At 39.9% G+C, this 23,714-nt stretch overlaps 1 protein-coding gene across 2 annotated transcripts in view; it reads right to left on the bottom strand.

The window, feature by feature from the left end:
• Positions 1-23,714, bottom strand: part of tafa5a (TAFA chemokine like family member 5a) — a 169,976-nt gene that overhangs the window by 65,845 nt on the left and 80,417 nt on the right. For both annotated transcript variants that reach the window (XM_082167464.1, XM_082167465.1), the window contains exon 2: positions 14,790-14,939. In XM_082167464.1, coding sequence (XP_082023590.1) covers positions 14,790-14,939 — 150 coding nt within the window. The remainder of the gene's footprint in view (positions 1-14,789; positions 14,940-23,714) is intronic.

Raw genomic sequence — 23,714 nt, 5'->3', positions numbered from 1 at the left:
ACAAAAGAAATGGTACTTAATGGAACATCAATAACAATTGATGTAATCAACAGCTTGGTACCCTCCGTACACCTGGCAGCACTTTATCATGAGAATGGCCTGGTTTGCTATAGCATGAAGACGAGGGGTTTAGATTGTACCTACTGTGTGGGTATGGCATTTATTAAAGAGGAAATCATTTGGCCAGTGCTGCCATACATCTACAAGTACCTTCCTTTTTCACTCTCATTTGCTAGAAACAGCACACAAACCCACAGCTCCAGCTCACTCTATTATAATTTCTCTACAACACAGGGTGAATTTATTTGCACAAATCAAAAAAATAATTTAAAAAAATAAATAAATACAAAGACAGTGTAAAATATACATGAATCCCTTAATTCAGCAATAAACCTTTAACATTAAAGGTTGGACAGGACCGGACTGATATAATAAAGAGATAATAGTGGACTGATAATAGAAAGTAGCCACCACACCATGTCTTTTAAGTGATGCCTATTATCATTTAGAATACTTTCATGAGTCTTTAGAAAATTTCACACAGGACCATTACAATGTAAAACATTTACATTATTCAACTACTCACCTCAGTCTCGTCTTAGTTGTGAGCCTTTTTCATACAAATGCTCATCAATTCGCATTCATCACTCAACACAATCTGACTGCTGAAACTGCATATATTCATGCTAATACAAATTACTTGTAACAAAAGTGTAAGTGAATGGTAGTTGGTGGCAAGAGTCTTTTAAAATGAATGCTTCCATGCTAATCTTGTAATTTCTATGCTAATGTTTGTGCCACACGTCTGTTTTGGAGAGCTGTTCACTGTTCGGTGCATCATTTCTAAAAAGCCATCCAAAAAAAACATTACTTACTGATAAGCAGTCCTTAATAGAATAAAAATAAATAAATAAAAACGCTACAATTAACATTAACAACACTACATTAACATATTCACTCTACAGAAGAAGAAGAGCTTGCAGAGTTTGGATGCTTAGTGACTGAGGTTTGACAGTTCATTTCCATTTTTTCTGTTATAGATTGCAGTCAATGCGATGCTTTCACAATGTCCAAGGGCTCTATGCTATGCTCTATATTTTCAGTCGAATAGTCAAAGTTCCGCCACCTTCAGTGTGTCAAAACAAAGGACACCCTTTACAGACCACCCCCCCCCCCCCCCCCAAAAAAAAAAAAAAAAAAAAAAAACAAGGACACAAATAGAGTCAGGATCTGATTATTTTAATAAAATGCCAAATTGACAGCTCTACAATAAACCATGAGAAAACATGAGATCAAGTATGTGAATTTGCAACAGAACACATTTTATACTATTTTACAATTGATTGTTTTATGTATTTCTAAAGAACTTAAGCTTTGTCACTCTGAACCAATAATAACTTTTTTAACCATTGTGCAGCTATATCTGGATAGGATAAATAAAATAAAAAAATAAAAAAAATATTTTAGTTAATTTAAATTAGGACTACATTATGTAATTATGTGTCCCATTTTTGTCAACATTAAAAATTAAATGTCCTGAACTGAATATGACAGGATTATTTATTTTGTGTATATATATATATATATATATATATATATATATATATATATATATATATATATATATATACAGAGAGAGAGAGAGAGAGAGAGAGAGAGACAGAGAGAGAGAGAGAGAGAGAGAGAGATTATAGCCTAATTAATTAGTAATTTATATATATATATATGATAAAAATTACAAATGAATAAAATCATTAATTAGGCTATAATCTAGTCTGTCTAATGTCTAAAAACATAAAAAGTGTCTGTCTACAAAGCTCTAATAATGTATGGAATATTATATGAATAGATTATCAAAAAAAGAAAAAAAAAGAAAAAGGCTTTAGAAGCACGGATGTGTCTTCGTTCTTCTAAATCTATTAATATAATATTCCATGCATAAATCATGCTCCTTTATATCAGACATTCTGAGCTACTGAAATGCTTCTCTGCAAAGTGTGCAGTTCGCCTTAGTTTCATCATTAGTTACTGGACAGACCCATTAATACCTTTTTCCCTCTTGCGTAAAAAGGGCAGATGTGAGCTCAACATGTTTAAAAAAAAAAAAGAAAAAAGGAAGGTTTACAGCGCTCGAGACTCCGTCGCTATGGAAACTAAAATGCAATCGCTAAAATGCAAGCACCGGATCCGGCCCACATCTGGTATGCATGGAATCCACATGTACCAGATGTGGCCCGGATCTGGGCCGACACTATGTGGCTGTTTACAATTGGCCACTTCATGCGTTTTCTCAGATCGGATAGCTATCTGATTTATCAAAACGATTCCATTTACACCTGGTCACATAAATGTGTTTTTGGGAAACGGATTTAAATCCGATCTTCAATTCCCGCGCTATATGCAGATTTAATGGAATGCACGTCACGAAAGCAACAGATATGAGCTGAATTTTATTGATCATCAGCTAAAATTTCAAAGACCGCAATAAAAGAGAGCGGCAACAGCCCTGGTAAGATCATTTCTTTTCTTAAGAATTTACTTTTAATGATGATGATTGTGTGTTAAGCGTCTGCGACTTACTTTCACTTTGATTTGCGATAGTTTGCACGTTGGCAATGAGATGCTCAGCTTCTCATCTGCGGTGACGCGTGTTCCAGTAGCGTCGTCATATCTGGCTATAACATTACATACAGTATAGCCTATAACACACTCTCACACGTTTATTTTTTTAGCATTTTTGGGAGGAGTACAATTTACATATGTGGTTTCAACAACCAGATGCATTTACACTTGTCCAGTTTCGTCAGGAATCCGGCCAAGACCACCTCCTGAAGTGGTTTGAGCGATCGGATTCAAATCCGTCTCGAATGCGTTTCGGAGGGCATTTACACCTGGTCTTTTCACGATCGGATAGCTATCCGATCTGAGAAAACGCATGAAGTGACCAGGTGTAAACAGCCCCTATGTTGCTGTCTGGGAAATTACCTCCTCTACTACTTATTGTGAAATTGACTTCTTTATATTTGCTATTAGTATTCTTCACACTGCAAAATCCTCATGTGTTTATTGAACTATGTGTGGGCCTATGTAAAATACAGGACAAATCACATCCCGCACTGATTTGATACGAAACGCATCATTTTACCTGTAAATACGGAACGATTGCGTATTTTACGGGACGCGTGGCAACCCTACATCCAGGAATCAACCCTGCTTAGCTTCAGTGGGCAACTACTCTTGGGCTACAGGGTGATATGGCTTTGCTGATGAAATCAGCTTTTACAATGATAAAATAACGCTTATTCAATAAATCTGTGTGGTTTTCAAGTATCACTTCGCCTCCTGTCTCTTGCAATTCTCTGACCTCTGCATTTTGGCTATTAGATGAGAACATGACAGAGTTTTAATATCAGAAAAAAATAAGTCTGCTATTTCCTAATGGAAAGAGATATCTACCAACGAATAAAATGGATCTAAAAAATGAAGACAACCGGAGAATGTCAGAATTTGGATTTTTGCGTTTCAGTATATGTTTTTAAATGTTTCGGCATTAACAAGTGCATTACATGGTGACACTGCATACATGCCTACATGGTGAGACAGAGCGAGTGTGGGTTTATGCCAATCTATTTGTAGGTTATGTTTTGCTATTGGCCCTCAACAAATATATATTATTGACCAATCAGCGTACTTAAGTTCAAAATCACTTTCAGTGGTTGGTGCTTACTGCTTATTGTTTTGAGGAATGAGGAGCAGAAAGTTCTATTAAAAATATGTTAATATCGCCAAAATGTCAAAAAGACAGTCAAGCAAAATTTTTTTCATTTATTTTCCTGAGTAAAGCTGATGGTGTTTCTGATTGAAAGAGACCCAGAGAAGATGAAACTTCATTCCTGGACATTCCGCTAACACTAATCAGGATAGCGGGAGACACGAGCAACAAATGTTTGAGCAGTCAGAAATCTATGTAATTGAAGGCAACAACTTCGTCGGTGAGAGAGTATACAAGCATTTAATGAGATGCTCTGCAATTGTTCATTTAAAAATTAAGCACTGGAACTAAATTAAGTACTGGGGATAACTATATTAACTGTATAATATGGCAGAGAGTAGTATTACCTCAGTGTAAGGGGCTTGAACTTGTAGTACAAGTACTTGGGTTACACTTTATTTTGATGGTCCCCGTCAGACATTCTGTTGACTATAAGTTATGTTACACGTACATTTAAACAAACTCTCATTAGAGTGGATTAGTTGAGTAGTAGACTGTTAGGTTAGGGTGAGTAGAATAAGGGGCTTGGGTTATAGAATAAGTTGACATGTACTTACAAAGTAACTTCCAGTTAGTAAAATGTCTGTTGGGGGACCATCAAAATAAAGTGTTACCAGTACTTGTAGTACAAGTAGTACAAGACTTGTGTACTTGTAAGTATTTGTATGCTGTTCTACTTTTTTGAGATGCACAATATTAATGTAGCCATGGGCAATTTCTGAAAGTGAACTTTGAGGTTTGCACTTTGTAGGTACAAATATTCAGGAATCTATTGTTTACATTCAAAGATGTTGAATTTGACTTTATTTCATTTATAATGTCTTATGTCTAATAAGGTTTACAGCAAGGTTCATTTTTGTTGTTGTTGTTGTTGTTGTGCTTTGTGCTTTCTGCTGTTCAGTAAGCTCTGTGTTATTTGCAGCATGTGACATATTTTTCAACAGCAAGACAATCCCAGAATGCATTTCTGTTCACCTCCATTCATCTGATGTCTCTGGTTAATTCTGTCATCAGCTTTCCAATTGCATGTAATGCTTTCAGTGTTTCAGCTTTAATGTGCTCAGTCTACTGAAGGCACACAGGGATCATGTATAACGTAGCATTAGCTTTTATTTGTGTTATTGTGATTTCAGAAGCATATTACTTCATGTCTCCATTCCAACATACAACCCTAATTCCCAGAATCCTCCACACTATCACAATTCTTGTTAGAGCTTTGATCTGCACAAATATATGACACTACAAGAGTTGAATGAGTGATGTCATTTCACACTGCTCAGGGTAACAAAAGCGTGTTTCTTTTTCCTTTTCTCTCCATAGTCAATATTTCCAGAATGACACATTGTTCCACATGAAGACGAAGCAGGAGGCGTGAAATTACTGATAACGGTGTCCACATTAATGCAACACGAAAGTCAACAATGGCGACAGTGTCCTCTAACTGTATAACCACTGAGTCGATTACAAAAAAAAATTGACATGTAATTTGACGTTACTTTTTTTGGACTGCTCACAATTCAGCACAAAACAACAAACACAAGGGGAGAGATGGCTAGTAAAATCAATTAAATACAGATCATTTTTTTGAATAAGTTTATAAGCTGTTTTCCTCATGAGGACCACCAATTTCTAATATTGCCATCCTTGTGGGGACATTTTGTCTGGGTTTAACCAGGCCAAGCACGCACGCACGCACGCACGCACGCACGCACGCAAACACACACGCACGCACGCACGCACACACACACACAAACACACACACACACACTCAAATGTGAATGTTCTTCCCCCACAACTTAAATAAATGCATAGTTGCAAGTTAAACATTCTAATTTATTGTATTAATTAAACCGTTTACGTTGTAAAAAATTTTTTGTAGAGTTCTGTTCACATTATAATGTTGATCATTACATCAGCCTGTTATTTACAGTAAACTCGAATTTTTGCGTTAATTGACTTTTTCTTTATTTGGTTGTAGTAACTTAATGAAATTGTCTTGATAACTTCGGAATGTAGGTAGTGGATTTCCAGTTCCCAGCATGCGTATTTTTGTTGTTGTTGTTGTTGAGCCAATACATTATTTTTTGGAGTGTGTGAATTGGACAGGTTTCCCTTTGCACAGAAAGTTGGTGCCAAATACTGACATTCATGAATAGACCTTAGGAAATGGTCCTCAATTTCCAACCCTAGGAGTAAAGCATTTTGGGTCTGTGCTCTGTGGATTATCCTGTGGGTGACCTCAACAGACTGAAGGACACAGCATGTCTCATCACATTTGACAATTGTGCTGAGACCTTGAGGACTCCAGCAGATTAAACTGATTGAAATTTCATTTGTCTCTTTTCTACCTCTCTCTTTTTTTTTACCTCTCTCTTTCTCTTCCCCTCTGGTGGACTGTGTCCTGCTTTTGTGCACTTCTTCATATCTGGAACAATATCGAACTTGTAAGGCACATGCATGCTGTATGGTGTCTTCTGGGTGTATTCTATGGAATTATTATTATTATTTTGTAAAAAAAAAAAAAATTAAACCAAACATCTGATTGCTTCGAAAAGTGATAGCATGTCTTCTCAACAAGCCACATGTATGGTGTACATATTAGGACTTCCTTAGACTTTATAAAAGGCTTCAGGTCACAGGAAAAATGTCAGGTGTCAGAGGCATCTGTCGAACTAGAAACATGTAATTCATAACGTGTTTCATTTAAAAGGATGCTTTTACACAGTTTACAAGAAAAAGGTGCCACAAAACCTAAAATCCAGGGCCTTGACCACTATAGATATTGAGGTGGACAAATTGTTAAATATTTTATTGCCATATTTAATTGCAATTTTAAATGTTTTGTACCAGCACAGGTGACAAATGAAATAGTGAATATTAATATCATTATATATACAAAGGCTGCATTTATAATAAAAAATAAAAAAAAACAGTATTATTGTGAAATATTATGACAATTTAAAATGACTGTTTTCTATTTTAATATATTTTAAAATGTAATTTATTCCTCAGATAAAAGCTGAATTTTCAACATCATTACTCCAGTCTTCAGTGTCTCATGATCCTTCAGAAATCATTCTTATATACTGATTTTATGCAAAAAAACTAAAAAACATTCATTATTATTTTCAATGTTGAAAACAGTTGTGTACATTTTTTTTTTCAAAATTCTTTGATGAATAGAAAGTTCAAAAGAACAGCATTTATTTAAAATAGAATATTTTATAACAATATAAATGTCTTAACTGTAACTTTTGATCAGTTTAACTCACCCTTGATGAATAAAAGTATTGATTTATTTTATTTCTTTCCCCCAAAAATAAAAATAAAATTCTTACTGACCCCAAACTTTTGAAGGGTAGTGTTTAATGTTACAAAAGCTTTCCATTTCAGATAAATGCTGTTCTTTTGAACTTTCTATTCATCATAGCATCATGAAATAAAAATGTAAAAAACTGTTTTCAACATTGATAATAATCATAAATGTTTCTTGAGCATCAAATCATCATATTAGAATGATTTCTAAAGGATCATGTGACACTGAAGCCTGGAGTAATGATGCTGAAAGTTCAGCTTTGATCACAGGAATACATTACACTTTACTGTATATTCACATAGAAAACAGCTGTTTTAAATTATAATAATATTTCACAATATGACTGTTTTTATTTATATTATCAATCAAATAAATGCAGCCTTGGTGAGCAGAAGATACTTCTTTTAAAAACATAAAAAAATCTTACCGATCTAAAACTTTTGACTAGTAGTGTGTGTGTATATATATATATATATATATATATATATATATATATATATACATATATATATACATACATACATACGTACAGAATTAGGTATATATATATATATATACCTAATTCTACATCCTTTAGGTCACTTTTTTGAAACTCTTCACGGTGAACTGCATTCAACAGTGTTAGTCTTTTAACTTCATCACAATCTATACAAAAAAGAAAACTTAGGAATAATTTTGAACTGTAATATAAACATAGACTATGTAAATTATACTGTAGTGAATTATAAACAGTAGAGAGAGTCATTCTTGCTTTGTAAAGAAACTTTAGCAGAATAATAGAATAATAACTATATAAAATGCAAACAAATGTGCCTCAATTTCTGATATAAATCCACAGATATTATAAAGTAGCAAGTTCTCTTACGAGAGGTTCTCTCGTATTGCGTAAGTAGCTTACGCTGCGGGAAAAGTCATCTTTCTCGAGATATGAAGCCAAAAATTATCCTTAATTATTTTAAATCTTGTCAACGCAGTGCAGCAGCACGCAGACCTAGAGCAGGCTATCTAGCGTGCTCATAGGCTGCCCTGCGGCAATGGGGGCGCTCAGCGCCCTCACGCGTCACGGCCCGTCAGAAGGGGCGCGGCTTAGCTTATAAAAGAAGGCTCGGGGGCTGCTTTCTCAGATTTTTGTCTCTTCAGCGAAGCTCTCCGCATCGTTGGACTCTGAGGAAGCCGCCGTCGAATCAAGCGACCTGCAAGCCGAGGATTCGCCTGAGGAAGCCGGCCGACTTCGCCGCCTTCAGCATCCCTGCCTGCTTCGCTATCCGGCGATTATATCCTTTTATTGCATTATTTAAAATTCCTTGCATTTCCTGCAAAGCTCCGCTCAGCGACAGGGACCGTGTGATCTGCGCTCTCTACCTGGGTCCGGACCACGCAGCCATCGTGCCGGCCTCTGCCCGCACTGCCGTCGCCTCAGAGGATGAAGCGGACCACGCTGCTATCGCAGACAGCTGCTCTATCCTAGCATCGGACAGCGAGGAGTGGTCGGGTTCTCACCGCTCCTCATCCTCAACACAGGAGTCTAGCCGGTCCCGCTCCAGTGTCGACGCGGAACTTCTCCGCCTCCTCACCAAAGCGGTCGACCAATTGGGACTCGACTGGTCCCCACCGAAGGCGCCCGCGCCCAACAGGCTCGACGGGTGTTTTCTGCCTAGCCGCCGCCAAGCGCCTGCCTCTAGGTCAGCACCCTTCCTGCCTGAGATCCACACTGAGCTCTCGAAGTCGTGGAACGCCCCATTCTCCGCTAGACTCCGCTCTCCGGCCTCTTCGACTCTCTCCCAAGTGGACGGAGCCGTCGAGAAGGGATACACACAAATTCCCCCGGTTGAGGAAGCTGTGGCAACGCACCTTCGCCCGCCATCCGCCAGATGGCGCTCAAAGTCTGCCCTGCCTTCCAAGGCCTGCAGGACCACATCAGCTCTCTTCGGCCGCGCCTTTGCTGCCGCCGGCCAGGCTGCTTCCGCCCTGCACTCCATGGCTGTGCTCCAGATTCTCCAGGCCAATCTCCTCCGCGAGCTGGACGAGAAAGGCCCGGATCAAGATGCACTGACGGACCTGCGCAGCGCGACGGACCTCTCGCTTCGCGCCACTAAGTCCGCTGCACAAGCCATCGGAAGATCTATGGCCTCGCTCACCGTCACCGAAAGGCACCTTTGGTTGACACTGGCGGATATGAGCGAATCTGAGCGCTCCGTTTTCCTCAACGCCCCGCTCTCTCCCTCTGGTCTTTTTGGCCCAGCGGTCAGCGGGATTGTGGAACGTTTCTCGGAGGTACAGAAGGCGTCGCAGGCTATGAACCTCTTCCTGCCCCGCCGCTCGAGCTCCTCTGCAGGCCGCTCTCAGAATCAGCCTCCTGCACGCAGCTCGTCACAGCGCTCTGCTCAGCCTCCGTCTTCGCAGCGACGCCAGGGTGGCCGCCCTAGATCGCGCTCAGCCAGCCGCCACAGACCGCATCCCCCCCGGGGACCCCGGCCCAAGATAGCGCTGAAACCTGAGCCCGCGAAGTCCTCCTAGCAGCTGCAAGGAGGAAAAGATGGCTGAGTCCCGCCGCGGCCGGACCGCCATCAAAGCGCCCAGCCCAGTAACACAACTCGCTCGCCTGCACACAAACGCCGTTTTTACGGCGACCCAGAGAAATCTCATAAAGAGTATTGTTTCGGGTTTTCCGGCTCACGCCGAAGGTGTCATGAGTGTAGAAAATGTGCCCACACCCCTGTGTTCACCACTACACACAAACACGATCTCCCCGGTAACGCTCACAGAGCGCACTCTCATAAAGCGTGCATGTGCCGCTCGAGTGCTAAGTGTAGAGAATGTGCCCACAATTCTGTGCCCACATCTACCCACTGCCCGCTCTGTCACACAGTTAACCCGGGACGCAGATCCTCTAAAGCTCCCAAACACTGGCCGTGTTGCGATTGTATGCCCTGTGCCCACTCACGAAAATGCGCTCCGTCCACAGCGACCGAGCCGTTGCGTGCTGTACAGCCGGTCACCACTGTCTGCGAGCCCCCGTATTCGAGCACCGCATTCGAGTATACTCTCTGATACAGGTTCCCCATCCCGCGCAGTGCGGCGATCTGAACCCAGAGACCATTCGACCCCTAGCAACGTGTGCGAAAGCATAGCAAGCTATCCAGGGCGTGTCAGAATGGGTGCTGAATACTATAATGCACGGCTATTCGCTTCAATTCGCTCGCCGTCCACCGGTCTCTGCATGCATGGATTCTCAAGGGATACCCGTTGACTTGCCAATAAGGGTTGTGAACACGATCACACAGTCTAGAGCAGGGGTTCCCAAACTTTTTCGTTCTAGGACCCACCTAGACAAGTATAATCAATCTCAAGACCCACTTGCACTGGTGCTACCAACTTTATCAGTTGGTCGCACCAGCATGATTTGGTCGCACATTTTTTTTTCTACATGCAATGGGATTAATCAATGCATGCTTGATGGTCTTAAAGGAACACTCCACCGTTTTTTGAAATAGGGCTTATTCACTTTCTTTCCTACATTTAGATAGGTGGGCAAATGCATTTTTGTCTCAGTGCATGCATTGTTTTAGTTTGACAGGGTCGGCGCTAGCTTAGCTTAGCACAATGAATGGAATCCTTTGTTGCCAGCTAGCATGTCCTGAGTAAAAGTGATATAAAAAAATTAAAAAACCCACCTAATTACTTCTTGTGGCCTGCGTATTCACAACAAGTACAAATAGTGATGCAGATTAACACTAGGCGATTTGCTAGGCAGATATTGACTTATATATTAAGGACTATATTAGGGGGAAGCACAGGCGAAGCACTGCTACTTGGGCGTGATATCTCTGCGCCCAAGTAGCAGTGCTTCACCTGTGCTTCCCCCTAATATAGTCCCAAGTCAATATCTGCATAGGAAATCGTCTAGTGTTAATCTGCATCTCTATTTGTACTTGTTGTGAATATGCAGGCCACAAGAAGTAATTAGGTGGGTTTTTTAAATTTTTTATATCACTTTTACTCAGGACATGCTAGCTGGCAACAAAGGATTCCATTCATTATGCTAAGCTAAGCTAGCGCCGACCCTGTCAAACTAAAATAATGCATGCACTGAGACAAAAATGCATTTGCCCACCTATCTAAATGTAGGAAAGAAGGTGAATAAGCCCTATTTCAAAAAACGGTGGAGTGTTCCTTTAATCTGCATTCCCTAGTTTTGCACTGATGTAAAAAGACTGACAGTGACAAGCCTTCATGTTAGCAAAATATTTTAAACTTTGAACTCTTAAAAAAACGTTTAAAAACATGTATGTTCTTTAATGTTTGATTATAATTTTACCGTCTTCACATAGGGATGGGAAATGATAAGATTTTATCAATAATAATAATGCCACTGACGATTCTGATTATCGATCCGATTCTTTAACGATTCTCTTATCGATTCTTGATAGCACTGTGTGGAAAAATGTAGTCATATGGTTTTCAAAAAAAAAACAAGGGGTTTTATTTATTTTAAAGCTTAAGCTTGAGTAAGCAAACTGTACTTTTTATGTAATTTATGTAATAAATAGAACTTTATTGTAAAGTGTTACTGATTCAAACGTCTCCTGAGTTCACTGTTGGAAAGATCAGTTGTCCATTCATTAAAATGAATCGTTCAAAGGAGTCATTAGTTCGCGAATTGGACATGTCGTGCGCGTTGTGTGATTATCCCAGCAGTTAGGACATAGACATCCAAGATTTGTGTCAACACAGAAAACATTTCATCACTGGATAGTTTTTTTTTCCGTTGAATTAAAGTGTTGTTTTATGTCAGCTGAATGTCTGGGACGCTTTTCAGAGAAGATAAGGCAACAACTTATTTAGCACAATTCACACCCAGCGGTAGAGGAAGAAAAAAAAAATCTCCGAATGCTCCACATGAAACTTTGGTCTTCCGACCTTTTACCACCGTGTCGATTTATTTTGATTAATATGTGCGAGGGAGAGAGAGCAGGACAGCGCTTAGTTTGGAGACGGTGAAGTCTTTTTTACACTTTCGCCTGGCTCCGAAGAGAGAGAGAGAGAGAGCGCGCGCGCGACCGAGTACTCTCTCTGCTCGTTCTTTCAGTTAAACATGCACTGTGACTCTGTCACAAGCGCAGCAGTTCATCTACATTACTCAGCGATCAAATAACACTTTGGCGGGCGCTAAAACTCATAGTCGTTTGGTCATTAATCGGACTGGTTTTGTTTCACTCATCGTAACGTGAATTTAGCTGCAGCTAAGTGCCTTTGTGCGACCCACCTTTTCTCACCGTGTGACCCACAAGTGGGTCTCGACCCACAGTTTGAAAACCACTGGTCTAGAGCTCCCTCTACGAGACGGCTCTACACGTCTAAATGGTCTGTGTTTAGTAAATGGTGCACCGCCAAAGGGCTGGATCCACAAGCATGTGGGGTGTCGCGTGTGCTTTGTTTCCTCCAAGAGCTGTTGGACTTGGGCAGGTCCCCCTCCACGCTCAAAGTGTATGTTGCGGCCATCTCAGCCTTCGCCGACTCGGCGCTGGGCCGCGCATTAGGGAGGAACGAGTGCATCGTCCGCTTCCTTAGAGGAGCTAGGAGGATGAACCCCCCGCGACCCCCTTCGGTTCCTATTTGGGATCTTTCCCTGGTCTTAGAGGCCATGAAAGCTCATCCCTTTGAACCCATGGAAACAGTGGATATGAAATACCTCACGCTCAAAACTCTTCTGATAGCTCTGTCTTCAGTCAAACGTGTGGGTGACCTTCATGCGTTATCAGTTAACGCCTCATGCCTGGAGTTTGGACCTAATGACTCTAAAGTCATTCTTAAACTGAGGCACGGTTACGTCCCCAAAGTTTTGGGCACACCCTTCAGAGCACAGGTCATTTCTCTCTTTTTTTTTTTACGCGCTCCGCCGCCGTCAGGCGCTCGGAGCAGCTTTCCGTTTCGTTTGGTGGGTGCACTAAAGGTCACGCCGCATCGAAACACAGTCTGTCCAGATGGATAGTGGATGCTATTGCAGCTGCTTATGCGTCTAAAGACCTGCAGTGCCCATTGGGCATCAGAGCCCACTCTACCAGAGGCATGGCCTCGTCGTGGGCTTGGTCTAGCGGAATTTCCATTCATGACATTTGTACAGCGGCGGGCTGGGCCTCCCCCTCTACATTTGTTAGATTTTACAACCTGGAAGTTCCCGCCCTGCAGGCTAAACTTTTATCAGTCTAAATCTCGCGTAGGACGGCCCACTTCTGTGCGCGGGCTACTGCTGCTGTTTTAGCTCTCCTGGTTGAGCTGTACTATACAAGGGTTTATCAGTCAGACCGGCCGTGCCGCTCTGTACGCCCTACTATGTGCTTATGTACTTGCGCTAGCCATTATATTGGCCGCCCGGCTCACACTCTTTGTGTTCCCCGGACTTTCCCTGGGACTCATTCAGTGGATGCTGGGCGCGCACAGCGTTGACAAGGGAGTTCCCGCAGTACGAGAGAACCTCTCGTAAGAGAACGTATCGGTTACCTAACGTAACCTCTGTTCTCTCTAGAAGAGGGAACGAGTATTGCGTAACCCGCCATGCTCGCGCCACGAGCTCATTCGCTTCAAGCGACAAAAACCAGAGAAAGCAGCCCCCGAGCCTTCTTTTATAAGCTAAGCCGTGCCCCTTCTGACGGGCCGTGACGCGTGAGGGCGCTGAGCGCCCCCATTGGGCGTGACGTCACGCTAGGCTCACTGGTAGGCTGCTGCAGTTGCCGCAGGGCAGCCTATGAGCACGCTAGATAGCCTGCTCTAGGTCTGCGTGCTGCTGCACTGCGTTGACAAGATTTAAAAAAATGAAGGATAATTTTTGGCTTCATATCTCGAGAAAGATGACTTTTCCCGCAGCGTAAGCTACTTACGCAATACTCGTTCCCTCTTCTAGAGAGAACAGAGGTTACGTTAGGTAACCGATACGTTTTCTTGGTTCATTAAAAGTTACACTGATCATGCAGTGCTTCTTATGCCAACAGCATGTCATTTTCATCTATTAATTTCATTTTTGAATGCCTCTTCTTTTTCTTAAATTATTGTAAATAGTAATATCACAAATAACAATAATAATAATAATAATAACAAAAACACTCCCACCTCTAAAATCTTTCTATCCTTTGGTAATAATTAAATACACTGCTTCAGGCACAAGTGGTGTTTATAGCAGCGATACTGTATTTTGCAGAGCCTTTTTCTTGTAAACTCTGTAGAATAATAATTTTAAAGGAAACTTATTTTTTCAAACCGCTTGTCCTATGTTGGGTCACAGGAAGTTCTGGAGCTTATCCCAGAATTTCAGGCTGCAGGCAGAGAAACAAACTGAATGGATAATGAATGACACGTTTCTTAAGTTTTGTCTGATGCCATTTCATCCGATTCTTTGATGCCTAAGGCGATTTTGTCCAATGCCTTTATATCTGAGGCTGTTTCATCTGCAGTGGGATGGCTTTGCTTTTATGCTCTTGGTCTTTTACAAGAAACTTATTAGAAACATTTATTACACAATCATCTGATCTTATATTGTATATGATTATAATACAGAGACTATCTGGCAGCAATTATAGCCTACACATCATGGTTATTATTTAATTTTTTTTAGAGGTTTGATAAAATAAAATAAAAAGACTGGTATGTAATAGTTTTAAGGGTAGTACAGTGCTTTGAATAATAGATCCCCAAATATGATCTTACCGTCTACGCAGGCCGGCCTGGCTCTCGTTGTCCCAGCAATCTGTCCTTTCTTACATGCGCAGCGGGCCGTCTGTCTGGCAATAGTTCTGCGTGGCTGACTGCTGTCTCTGTCTAGAGTAACAATCTCACAGGTGCCTGCTGCCAGTTGACCTGCAGGACATAACCAGAGATAAAGGGGTTCATAGGGGAACGTTGCAGAAAATCACCACAGCAGTTTTCAGACTTATTCAGGTTGCTTTTTCATACACAGTAAAAAAAAAAAAAAAAAAAAAAAAAATACTGGCAGCTTATTACCCGGACATTATCCAGTAATTTTACAGCGTTTCCATTAACCCTAAAACAAGGCAATTAAGTTCAAAATTCAAAATACAGGTATAACACCTGTAAAGTATAAATACGGAAAATTCCGTCAAATTAATAAAGTACATTGTGCCCTATTTTAAAGATTTATTTTGGGGGATTTTTGCCTTTATTGTGATAGGATAGTATAAAGAGGACAGAAAACAAGGGGGGACGGGATCGAGAAAGGTCCACAAGCTGGGATTCGAACTAAAATTCCAGCAAAAAAAAAAAGAGTCAAATGGGACAACATGCAATAAGAGTAATATAATGTGGGCAGCATATAGCTCAAATAATCTGAATTTGATGAGAAATGTTTGATTTCATATTACAGTAAAATGTTACAGTAAAATGAGAAATTGTTGAGATTGTTTACTTTTTTTTTACGACAGTTTTTACTTTTTCTCAGTAAAAACATGAGAAAGACGAGAGTGAAGTAAAAAGCAACAATCAATAATTGTTATTGACCTTCCCTTTCTTTGTCAGTGTGTGCTGGAGAAGAAAATTTGATTGCAGTGTGAAGCAGCTTCAGCAATTACACATTCAGGTAGGTAGGCAAGATAGATAGATAGATAGATAGATAGATAGATAGATAGATAGATAGATAGATAGATAGATAGATAGATAGATAGATAGATAGATAGATAGATAGATAGATAGATAGATAGATAGATAGATAGATAGATAGATAGATAGATAGATATAGCTAGAGAGAGAGATAGAGAGAGAGAGAGAGAGAGAGAGAGAGAGAGAGAGAGAGAGAGAGATACTGTAGATAGATAGATAGATATAGCTAGAGATTGAGAGAGATGATAGATAGATAGATAGATAGATAGATAGATAGATAGATAGATAGATAGATAGATAGATAGATAGATAGATAGATAGATAGATAGATAGATAGATAGATAGATTCAATTATGTCATGAAAAAAATACATTTATTGCCCATAACTCAAGTAAAATAATATAGGCTAAATCAAAAACACAACGTTAAAGCATTTCTAAGCTTCAGTAAGGGCCCCTTCTGGCCCTCTGTGAAGCCCTCAGATTAACCTGTCTATATGTGAAGCTGGTCTACAGGGAATCTGCTTCCTGCTCCAGACCTGAGAGCTCTGATTGGCAGTGAGTCAGAGCTGTGATTTAAACTGACCCAGAGTCAGCGTGCTGAGGTAAAACAGGGTTAATTAACTTAACGCACAGGTCGCATTCAGGCTAATGGAGGATCTTAAGATACACAGCTGTACTGCCGCACCAAATGCGTGTCTCTGTGTGTATGTGTGTGTGGTCAAAGGTTAAACAACATCAAGCTTAACAAGATGTTTGTGTTTTCATGGAATTTATTCAACCTTTAGCCTAAAGATTGCAGAGTGTGTGAGTTGGATTATGTAAAAATCCATTGGTCAGTGTGTTTGCTGTCTGATGAGACTTCTTAAGCTCTGCAGGTGATAAGAAAAACAACTTCCTGATATTTCATAATTTGGCTGCTGTATCTGTTCACAAAGCCATATATTCTGATAGGTGGGTTTCACATCTTCTTTAATAATAATTCCCCCCATTTTTTTCTTTCAGATTATTGCTTTAAAATTCAAATACACATAGGGCCCTATTTTAACGATCTAAGCGCATGGTCTAAAGCGCAGGGTGCAAGTGAACTTAGGTTGTGTCCGAATCCACTTTTGCTAGTTTAACGACGGGAAAAATGGTCGGCGCTCCCGGCGCATGGTCTAAAAGGGTTGGCCCTATTCTCTTAATTAGTAATGAGTGTGTTTTGGGCTTAACGTGCCAAAAAAATAAAATAAAAAAAATCTCAGTGTCTCATCTCCCATTGCCTTTAAAGGTGCCATGTGTAAAAATTGAGGTAAAAATATCCAAAAAATGAGCTACACGCATCAAAAGAATGAGAAGAAATAAGGGCGATGATGTCATTAAAAAAATGTCAAGTTATAGTGCTGCAGAGATATCAACCTTAATTAGCATTAGCATTACTAGCCACGGCCCGACAGGTGTCGTAATACCAGTTTCGGCCATGGGAGGCGGTATGCGGGCAACATAACCACCAGCCAACCTGCAATACACGAATAACTCGCACGGCTTGTGGGCGTACTTGAACCTGATGTCAATCGTGTGGAAAGTACAGCCCACTACTTCATTTCAATTCAGGGAAGAGAGCGGAAGGATGGCTGAAGCCCTTGGCAAGAGACCCCTACCACCACCACCCGCGGCAGGGAAAAAAAACGCGCTCTGAAGCACAAATCAAATCAGATAAGAAAAGGACCGCTCGTCACAGTCCGGGCTCGAAAGCGCGGGGGACGGCGAGCGAACTGCAGCGCATAGCCCTGTTTTACAACGTTCAGCACCCATTCTGACACGCCCGGGATCGCTTCCCATGCTTTCGCACGCATAGCTAGGGGCAGAATGGTCTCCGTGTTCTGACCGCCGCACTGCGCGGGTTCGAGAAACTGAAACGGAGGTATCAACGCGGCGCGCGCGCCCTCGTTGTCTGAATATTGCTGCTCGCTGACAACAGCAGCCGGCTGTTTCACATTCAATGACTCGGTCGCTAAGGACAGAGAACAATTTGTGGCGCGAACAGGTCATTTGTAGCCTACTGTATCTTTCAACAGTGTTCGTGTTTTTTTTTTAGTGTTCGTGTTTGTCCTCTATTAGGCTTCGGCTATGGCTCTAGAGTTGTTGTGAAGGTAGGGGCGGAGCATAGAGACTATGCCGTTTCTCATCTGTTACTCTAGAGTAGACCAATTCACTTTATGGAGGTATACTGCCCCCATCTGGTATGGAATGTGGAGTATGACTTGATTTTTTTGCCAGACAATCCACATGGCACCTTTAAAAGCCAGTTGCGCTCGCACCATGGCGGATTTGCTATTTACATGACCGAAAAGCGGAAAAATGGAACGCTTCTCCAGAGAGGAAACGGATCTGCTTGTGTGCAAGGTTAAAGCGCGCAAGCAGACCATTAACGGGACAAAGTGTACGCGCGTTGTGGACCCGCCTATAGGCGCATATTACTAATGCACTCAATTTTTTTTTTCAATAAATACCATTGACTTTAGACCAGGTTTCAGTTGGTCAATGGCACAATTTCAGTTGCCTCAAAATAGCAAAATGGGCGCAAATGCATTTGCTTTTAAAACAACAAAAAAGGACGTGAAAATGAAAACTGCATCGGGGCTGAAACTAGCAAAAAACACTTGTTTCGCGCCTGTCATTACACCATGATAGGGCCCATGGAAATAAATAAAAAGTAGAGCAAATTAGAAGCCTGAAACTTGAACTTTGAACAAACATCAATGTTATTTATTTATTTCCTCTGTTAATTGCAGACCCTTCTGGAAGCAAATGAGCTGTGTGAAACGCAAATTTGTCGTTGAGTAAGTTTCCTTCCTTCCGCTGATTCCATTCCCCTCAAACCATAAAAAAAGCATGAAAAAACACTTTGAAACAAAATTCTCTAGAATAAACGTGACCTATGTTAAAAAGAAAATGTTCTCTCCTTTCTAGATTGTATCTTACTCTATGATAAAAGCTATTTCTTTATTTCTCTTTGTATCAACTCTCATTTCATTTATATTCCCCTCCTCCAAGCTTCTGGATGATGTCAGATAATGATATGTCATATGTGCGTAGCAGCGGGAAATCCATCTATCTCTTTAACAGTCATTTCTGCAGAGATTGCATTTGTCTGCCAGATCTGAAAATCCCCAACAGGAACAGCAAAAGAAACCTTCTTTTTACATTGCTATAAGCATAGTAAGACACGAAGAGATGAGATGAAGCCCTTTTGGAAATCTCCTTTTTGTCAGCAATTCATGCATTGAATAACATTCTTCTGCTTTTTGTCCTAGTTTAAACTACATTTTGTTATTCTGTGCTCCGCTGGTATTGAATTAATATATTACTTGAACATTATCATTCTTTTAGAGCTGCTCTTCCAAGTATCTTTAAAGGGCTCAAATTTTTCTCTATCTTTTGTGAAAGAGAAACATACTGTAGCTTTTATTAGCTGCAATTCCTATCATTGAAATGTAGTTATGATGCTTCTTGAGTTATCTTATGCTAGGATCAACCAAGCAATAACTGTGGAAAGATGCAATTATTAATGTTAAGGACCTTTTACTGGTGCAAATATCAGATTTAAAAGGTATTCATCCTGATTAATGTCAATGCTACACAGATCTAAGACACTTATCAGGTGTTCAGAACCATGGCTTCCCCAATTACAGGATAGATAATATTATTTCTAAAAACCAGATGCACTAATGATAAGAATAAAATGTGGACTGTTAAATATTTTGAAGCTCCTGACTCTGCAAGCATTCATTGTTCTGCATTTTCTTCTGAAGGAATGAGCCTGATAACCATTCAAGGCTTCTAAGAGGCAGAGAGAAGGTAGAAAAAAAAGAATTCTTTTGGTGAGAAACCAATTCTTTTGGTGAGAAAAATCAGTAAATCTCAGGGAAAAATATAAAGCATTTCCTTAATCTATGATTCTGGGTTCAGCATGAATATCCCATACAATAAATGGTACTGATCTACACAAACACACACACATATGTTGGTTTTTCATGTTTTATGGGGACATACATAATGATTTTTACACTGTATAAACTGTATATTCTATCCCCTAACACTAACCCTACTCCTAAACCTACCCATCACAGAATTATTTTTTTTTCAAGTCATAATGTTAATGTAGATATATAGTGTTTTACAGGTAGTGGAGTGTGAATGACAAAAGAGTTCAGGGATTTTTGGAAGATGTGGTCTTTACGTTTTTTCTCAGTCGATATGAAATATTTCTCCAAACTCAGGTCACTGCTCTCAAAACAATTAACAGTTTCAATTTATTTTGATGGTCCCTTTAATTCTTTCATTTGACTATAAGAAATGCTGCACCTACATGTCAATGACTCTCATTAGAATATTAGTTGAGTATAGACTGTTGGGTTTGTGGTAGGGTTCGGATTAGTAGAAAAAGACATTTCAGGTAGCAGGTCAGGCTGGTGTGTGGCGGTGTTGCAGGCGTACTAGGCTGACCTGCTTAAAGAACTGGGCATGAGTGGGGGAAACGTCAGTGAGGAGCTGTTTGCTGAGCTGCGCCGAGCCACAGGCCTGTCTTTGCAAAGACTGGGGACCGGCGCACTGTGCTCCACCATCAAAAAATAAGCTGGACCTGAGATCTCTGATCTCAGAAAAGATTTATTTTTTATTTTTTTATTTTAAATTTTTTATGAGGATTTTTGTTATATAAGCACAAACATTCAGCATTTTTTTTACTGTTGTACAAAACTGCAATCACTGAACTTTATTGATCATGCCTCTAATTTACATCTGGCCAAAGAATTGCATTAGAGAATATATTCTTATTGTATAATGAGGGGGGGAAAATCTATAAAAAGAGTTGCAAATTTGTTTTTTGTTTTTTGTTCATCTGATATATAAAACAATTTGGTTGGCTGTGTGAACTGTTGTAAAAAAAATTGAGAATTGTGTACACAATGTTTTAATAAAATTATGCATATGATTTGAAATTTGTATAAAATGAATGAAAACTTGCAATCTGTTTAGGACACAATCTGTGCTCAGATCAATGTATTACTTGTTCTGAGAGAAGATCTGAGTTTGGATAAATGTGTCAAATCGATTGAGAAAAACTGTAAATGCATTTTGTGTGAAAGCAATAAAAGATTATGCAGTTTGGTGCACACAGATTTCTGTTTTGCTGACAAAGTGACATCAGTTTTGACCACTCAATAGAGTTAGCAATCAAAATAATAAAATCAAAAATAAAATCAAAAATCTGTTATACATGCAAGTTACTTATACAAGGCATTATTCTCAATTTTCAAAGTGTTATGGAAGTGTGGGTTTGGCCCAACTCATTGAGGTTGTTGAGGCCACGATCACTCTAGAGCTCCCTGCACAGGAAACAAACCGGTTTCCTCCTTGGTGCGTTGGAGCAAGAGGAGTATGGTGGCTTTGTAGCCTTGTATTAGGGCTATCCCTACAAGAGGTGTGTGATGCAGCGGGCTGTTCCTTTCAGCACACACTCGTCTGGTTTACAACCTAGTTTTGGGCTTCACTCCTGGGTCCCAGGTGATTCTGTCTTTGTTGTGCTTGCCTGATTTCACACAAGACAGGCACTGGTCACTATGGTGGCGTTGGTTTGCTACGCGAGTTCCCTTGAAAGGGAACACCTCGGTTAAGACTGTAACCTCGGTTCCCTGAAGAGGGAACGAGATGCTGCGTCACCCTGCCATACTTCTGCCGTGCCTGTGATCGACTTGCTTCAAACTATCAGAAGTTGACAATGTTTGGTCTGGGTGCGCTTTATAGCTTCCTGCCATGACGTCCCACAGCGTCATCTCGACACAACGTCTCGTTCCCTCTTCAGGGAACCAAGGTTACAGTCGTAACCGAGCCGATTTTGCAAAGTATTAAGGCTCTAGTGATAAGTGACAATACAGGTGTCAGTATCAATGCATTTACATAGTTCCTTCAGTCCTTAAAATACTGAAACATCTAAAAAGCTTGTGTTAATGGCAGGCATTTGCTAAATCTGAGCTCTATTTATAACTTGAGTGCTTTAGTGTTAAAAAAAAAAGTGAAATGCTGGATTGCTTGAAGTGACTTATGCGGATGCCTCTATAATTGCTGAGTCATTCAGAGAAAAAAAAAAAAAAAAAAAAAAAAAAGAAAGTTATTCATCAATTTATTAGAAAGGGACCAGGGAGAAATGGAGGAAATGCAAGGATGTGACATTTTAAAATCTCACGGCTGGTAGGTATGTCTTTAAATTCTTACTGGGACAAATCTAGGTATGAGCAGGGGTGGACTGAGCCAAACCAAATGTCTGTTTTACCTGCAACACATGCTAGACATGCAAATGCACAGAGTTGCTCTCTCACATTTTATTTTGTGACAAAAAACTAGTTGTCCAGTACAATTCCATTCACACAGCAGGGATTCTCTGAAAATATGGTTGTTAGTCGCAGACAATATTAAAAAGCTATACCCTAAATGTGCATTTGGGTCCATATCAAAATCAACAACTGGATATCTGCCAGGGCTTCTTTCTTTAGCTAGCAAACAACCAGGCCTCAATTTTTATATTCCTTACCTTGTAAATATACTGTAGTCTAAAGTGTCATTACTTTTCTTCTTCAAAAAAAAAAAAAGTAACTAGAATTTTACGTTTTTGGTGCAAGGTAGAAAAAAAAAGTCAGCCACTAAATAGCAATAGTACAATAATATTTACACTAAGTGAAAATAGCATATTTTCTTACATATGAAAATATTACACATTTCTAATAGATAGCTGCTATTTACACTAAATTTAATATTAATAGATTATATTTACACTAAGTGAAAATAAAGAAAGATTCTATTTACACAGTATAGCAGTGTTTTCTTTGCAATAAGTGTTAAAAGTAGGTAGATTATATGTATACCTATAAATAGTGGCAGATACAGTACTATTTGCAACTCAGTGTTCTTGTACATTAAATTGTATGCAATAATAACATAGAGTGTAAATTATTATATTTATTAAAATTATTAAATAGATGCCGCCTCATTGGGACAATAAAGCCCTCCCTACACCTACCCATAAACCTAACCGATAAACACCTTATTATTAAACTTACGTTTATTTCCACTTTTCGAATATTGTACTAATTTTTATTGAAAATAAATGCCTTTCCGATGTGATATGTGATGGGAAAAGGGAGTAAAGCAAGTTCGGCAAAAGGCAGATTTGAACTTGTGTCGATTTGCGTCAAAATTTTATAAATTTCATAACACATCTTCTCAAACAACAATATTGATTTATTCTGGTATAATCTACACCACCTGTTGATTATGACAATCTCCAATGACACTACTACTTGATTACGCATTCATTTCCAACAAAACTATTGATTAATTATGACATCACCTCCAACAACATGTAGCCTACTGATTTGACTATAACATCACCTCTAACAACTAACCTCTATAGTTAGATTATGGTATTTTGTGTTCGTATAGATATTTCGTATATATATTTCGATGGTTTCGATGGAGACATTCTACTAGCTATAAGTAACTTTGCAACTACATGTCTGCTAACTCTCATTAAAATATTAGTAGACTGTTAGGTTAGGGTTAGGTGTTAGTTGACATGTAGTTGCAATTTTAATTATAGTCAGTAGAATGTCTTTTGTGGGACCACCGAAATAAAGATAATACTGGTGCTTGAGTTCCAACTTCCTCAATGTTTTAGTGACTGCGATCGTTCGGAAACTTCATGTGAACTAAAATCAATGTAAAGCCACTCAATTAAGCAAGATGGGGTTCCAAATAGCCTTCACAAACTCTACGTGTGACTCTTTGATGGTCTTGTCTTACTTCTAGCCAGCAGGGTAGTTTTAAACGATGCCCTTAACAAGTGTAATCAGTGGTGAGCCCCAGCACAGCGTCCCAAGCACAGCACATCACCTCATTTCAGCAACACTCGACTGCTGCCAATTGCTTGTCAGATTCAGTTTCTCTGTTGGGACTCTTGCTGTATGAAATGTTGCATCTG

The sequence above is a fragment of the Leuciscus leuciscus genome (genome assembly GCF_965113295.1).
Source record: "Leuciscus leuciscus genome assembly, chromosome: 4".
In the NCBI taxonomy this organism is placed as follows: domain Eukaryota; kingdom Metazoa; phylum Chordata; class Actinopteri; order Cypriniformes; family Leuciscidae; genus Leuciscus; species Leuciscus leuciscus.
This window is presented reverse-complemented; position numbering and strand designations above follow the sequence as displayed.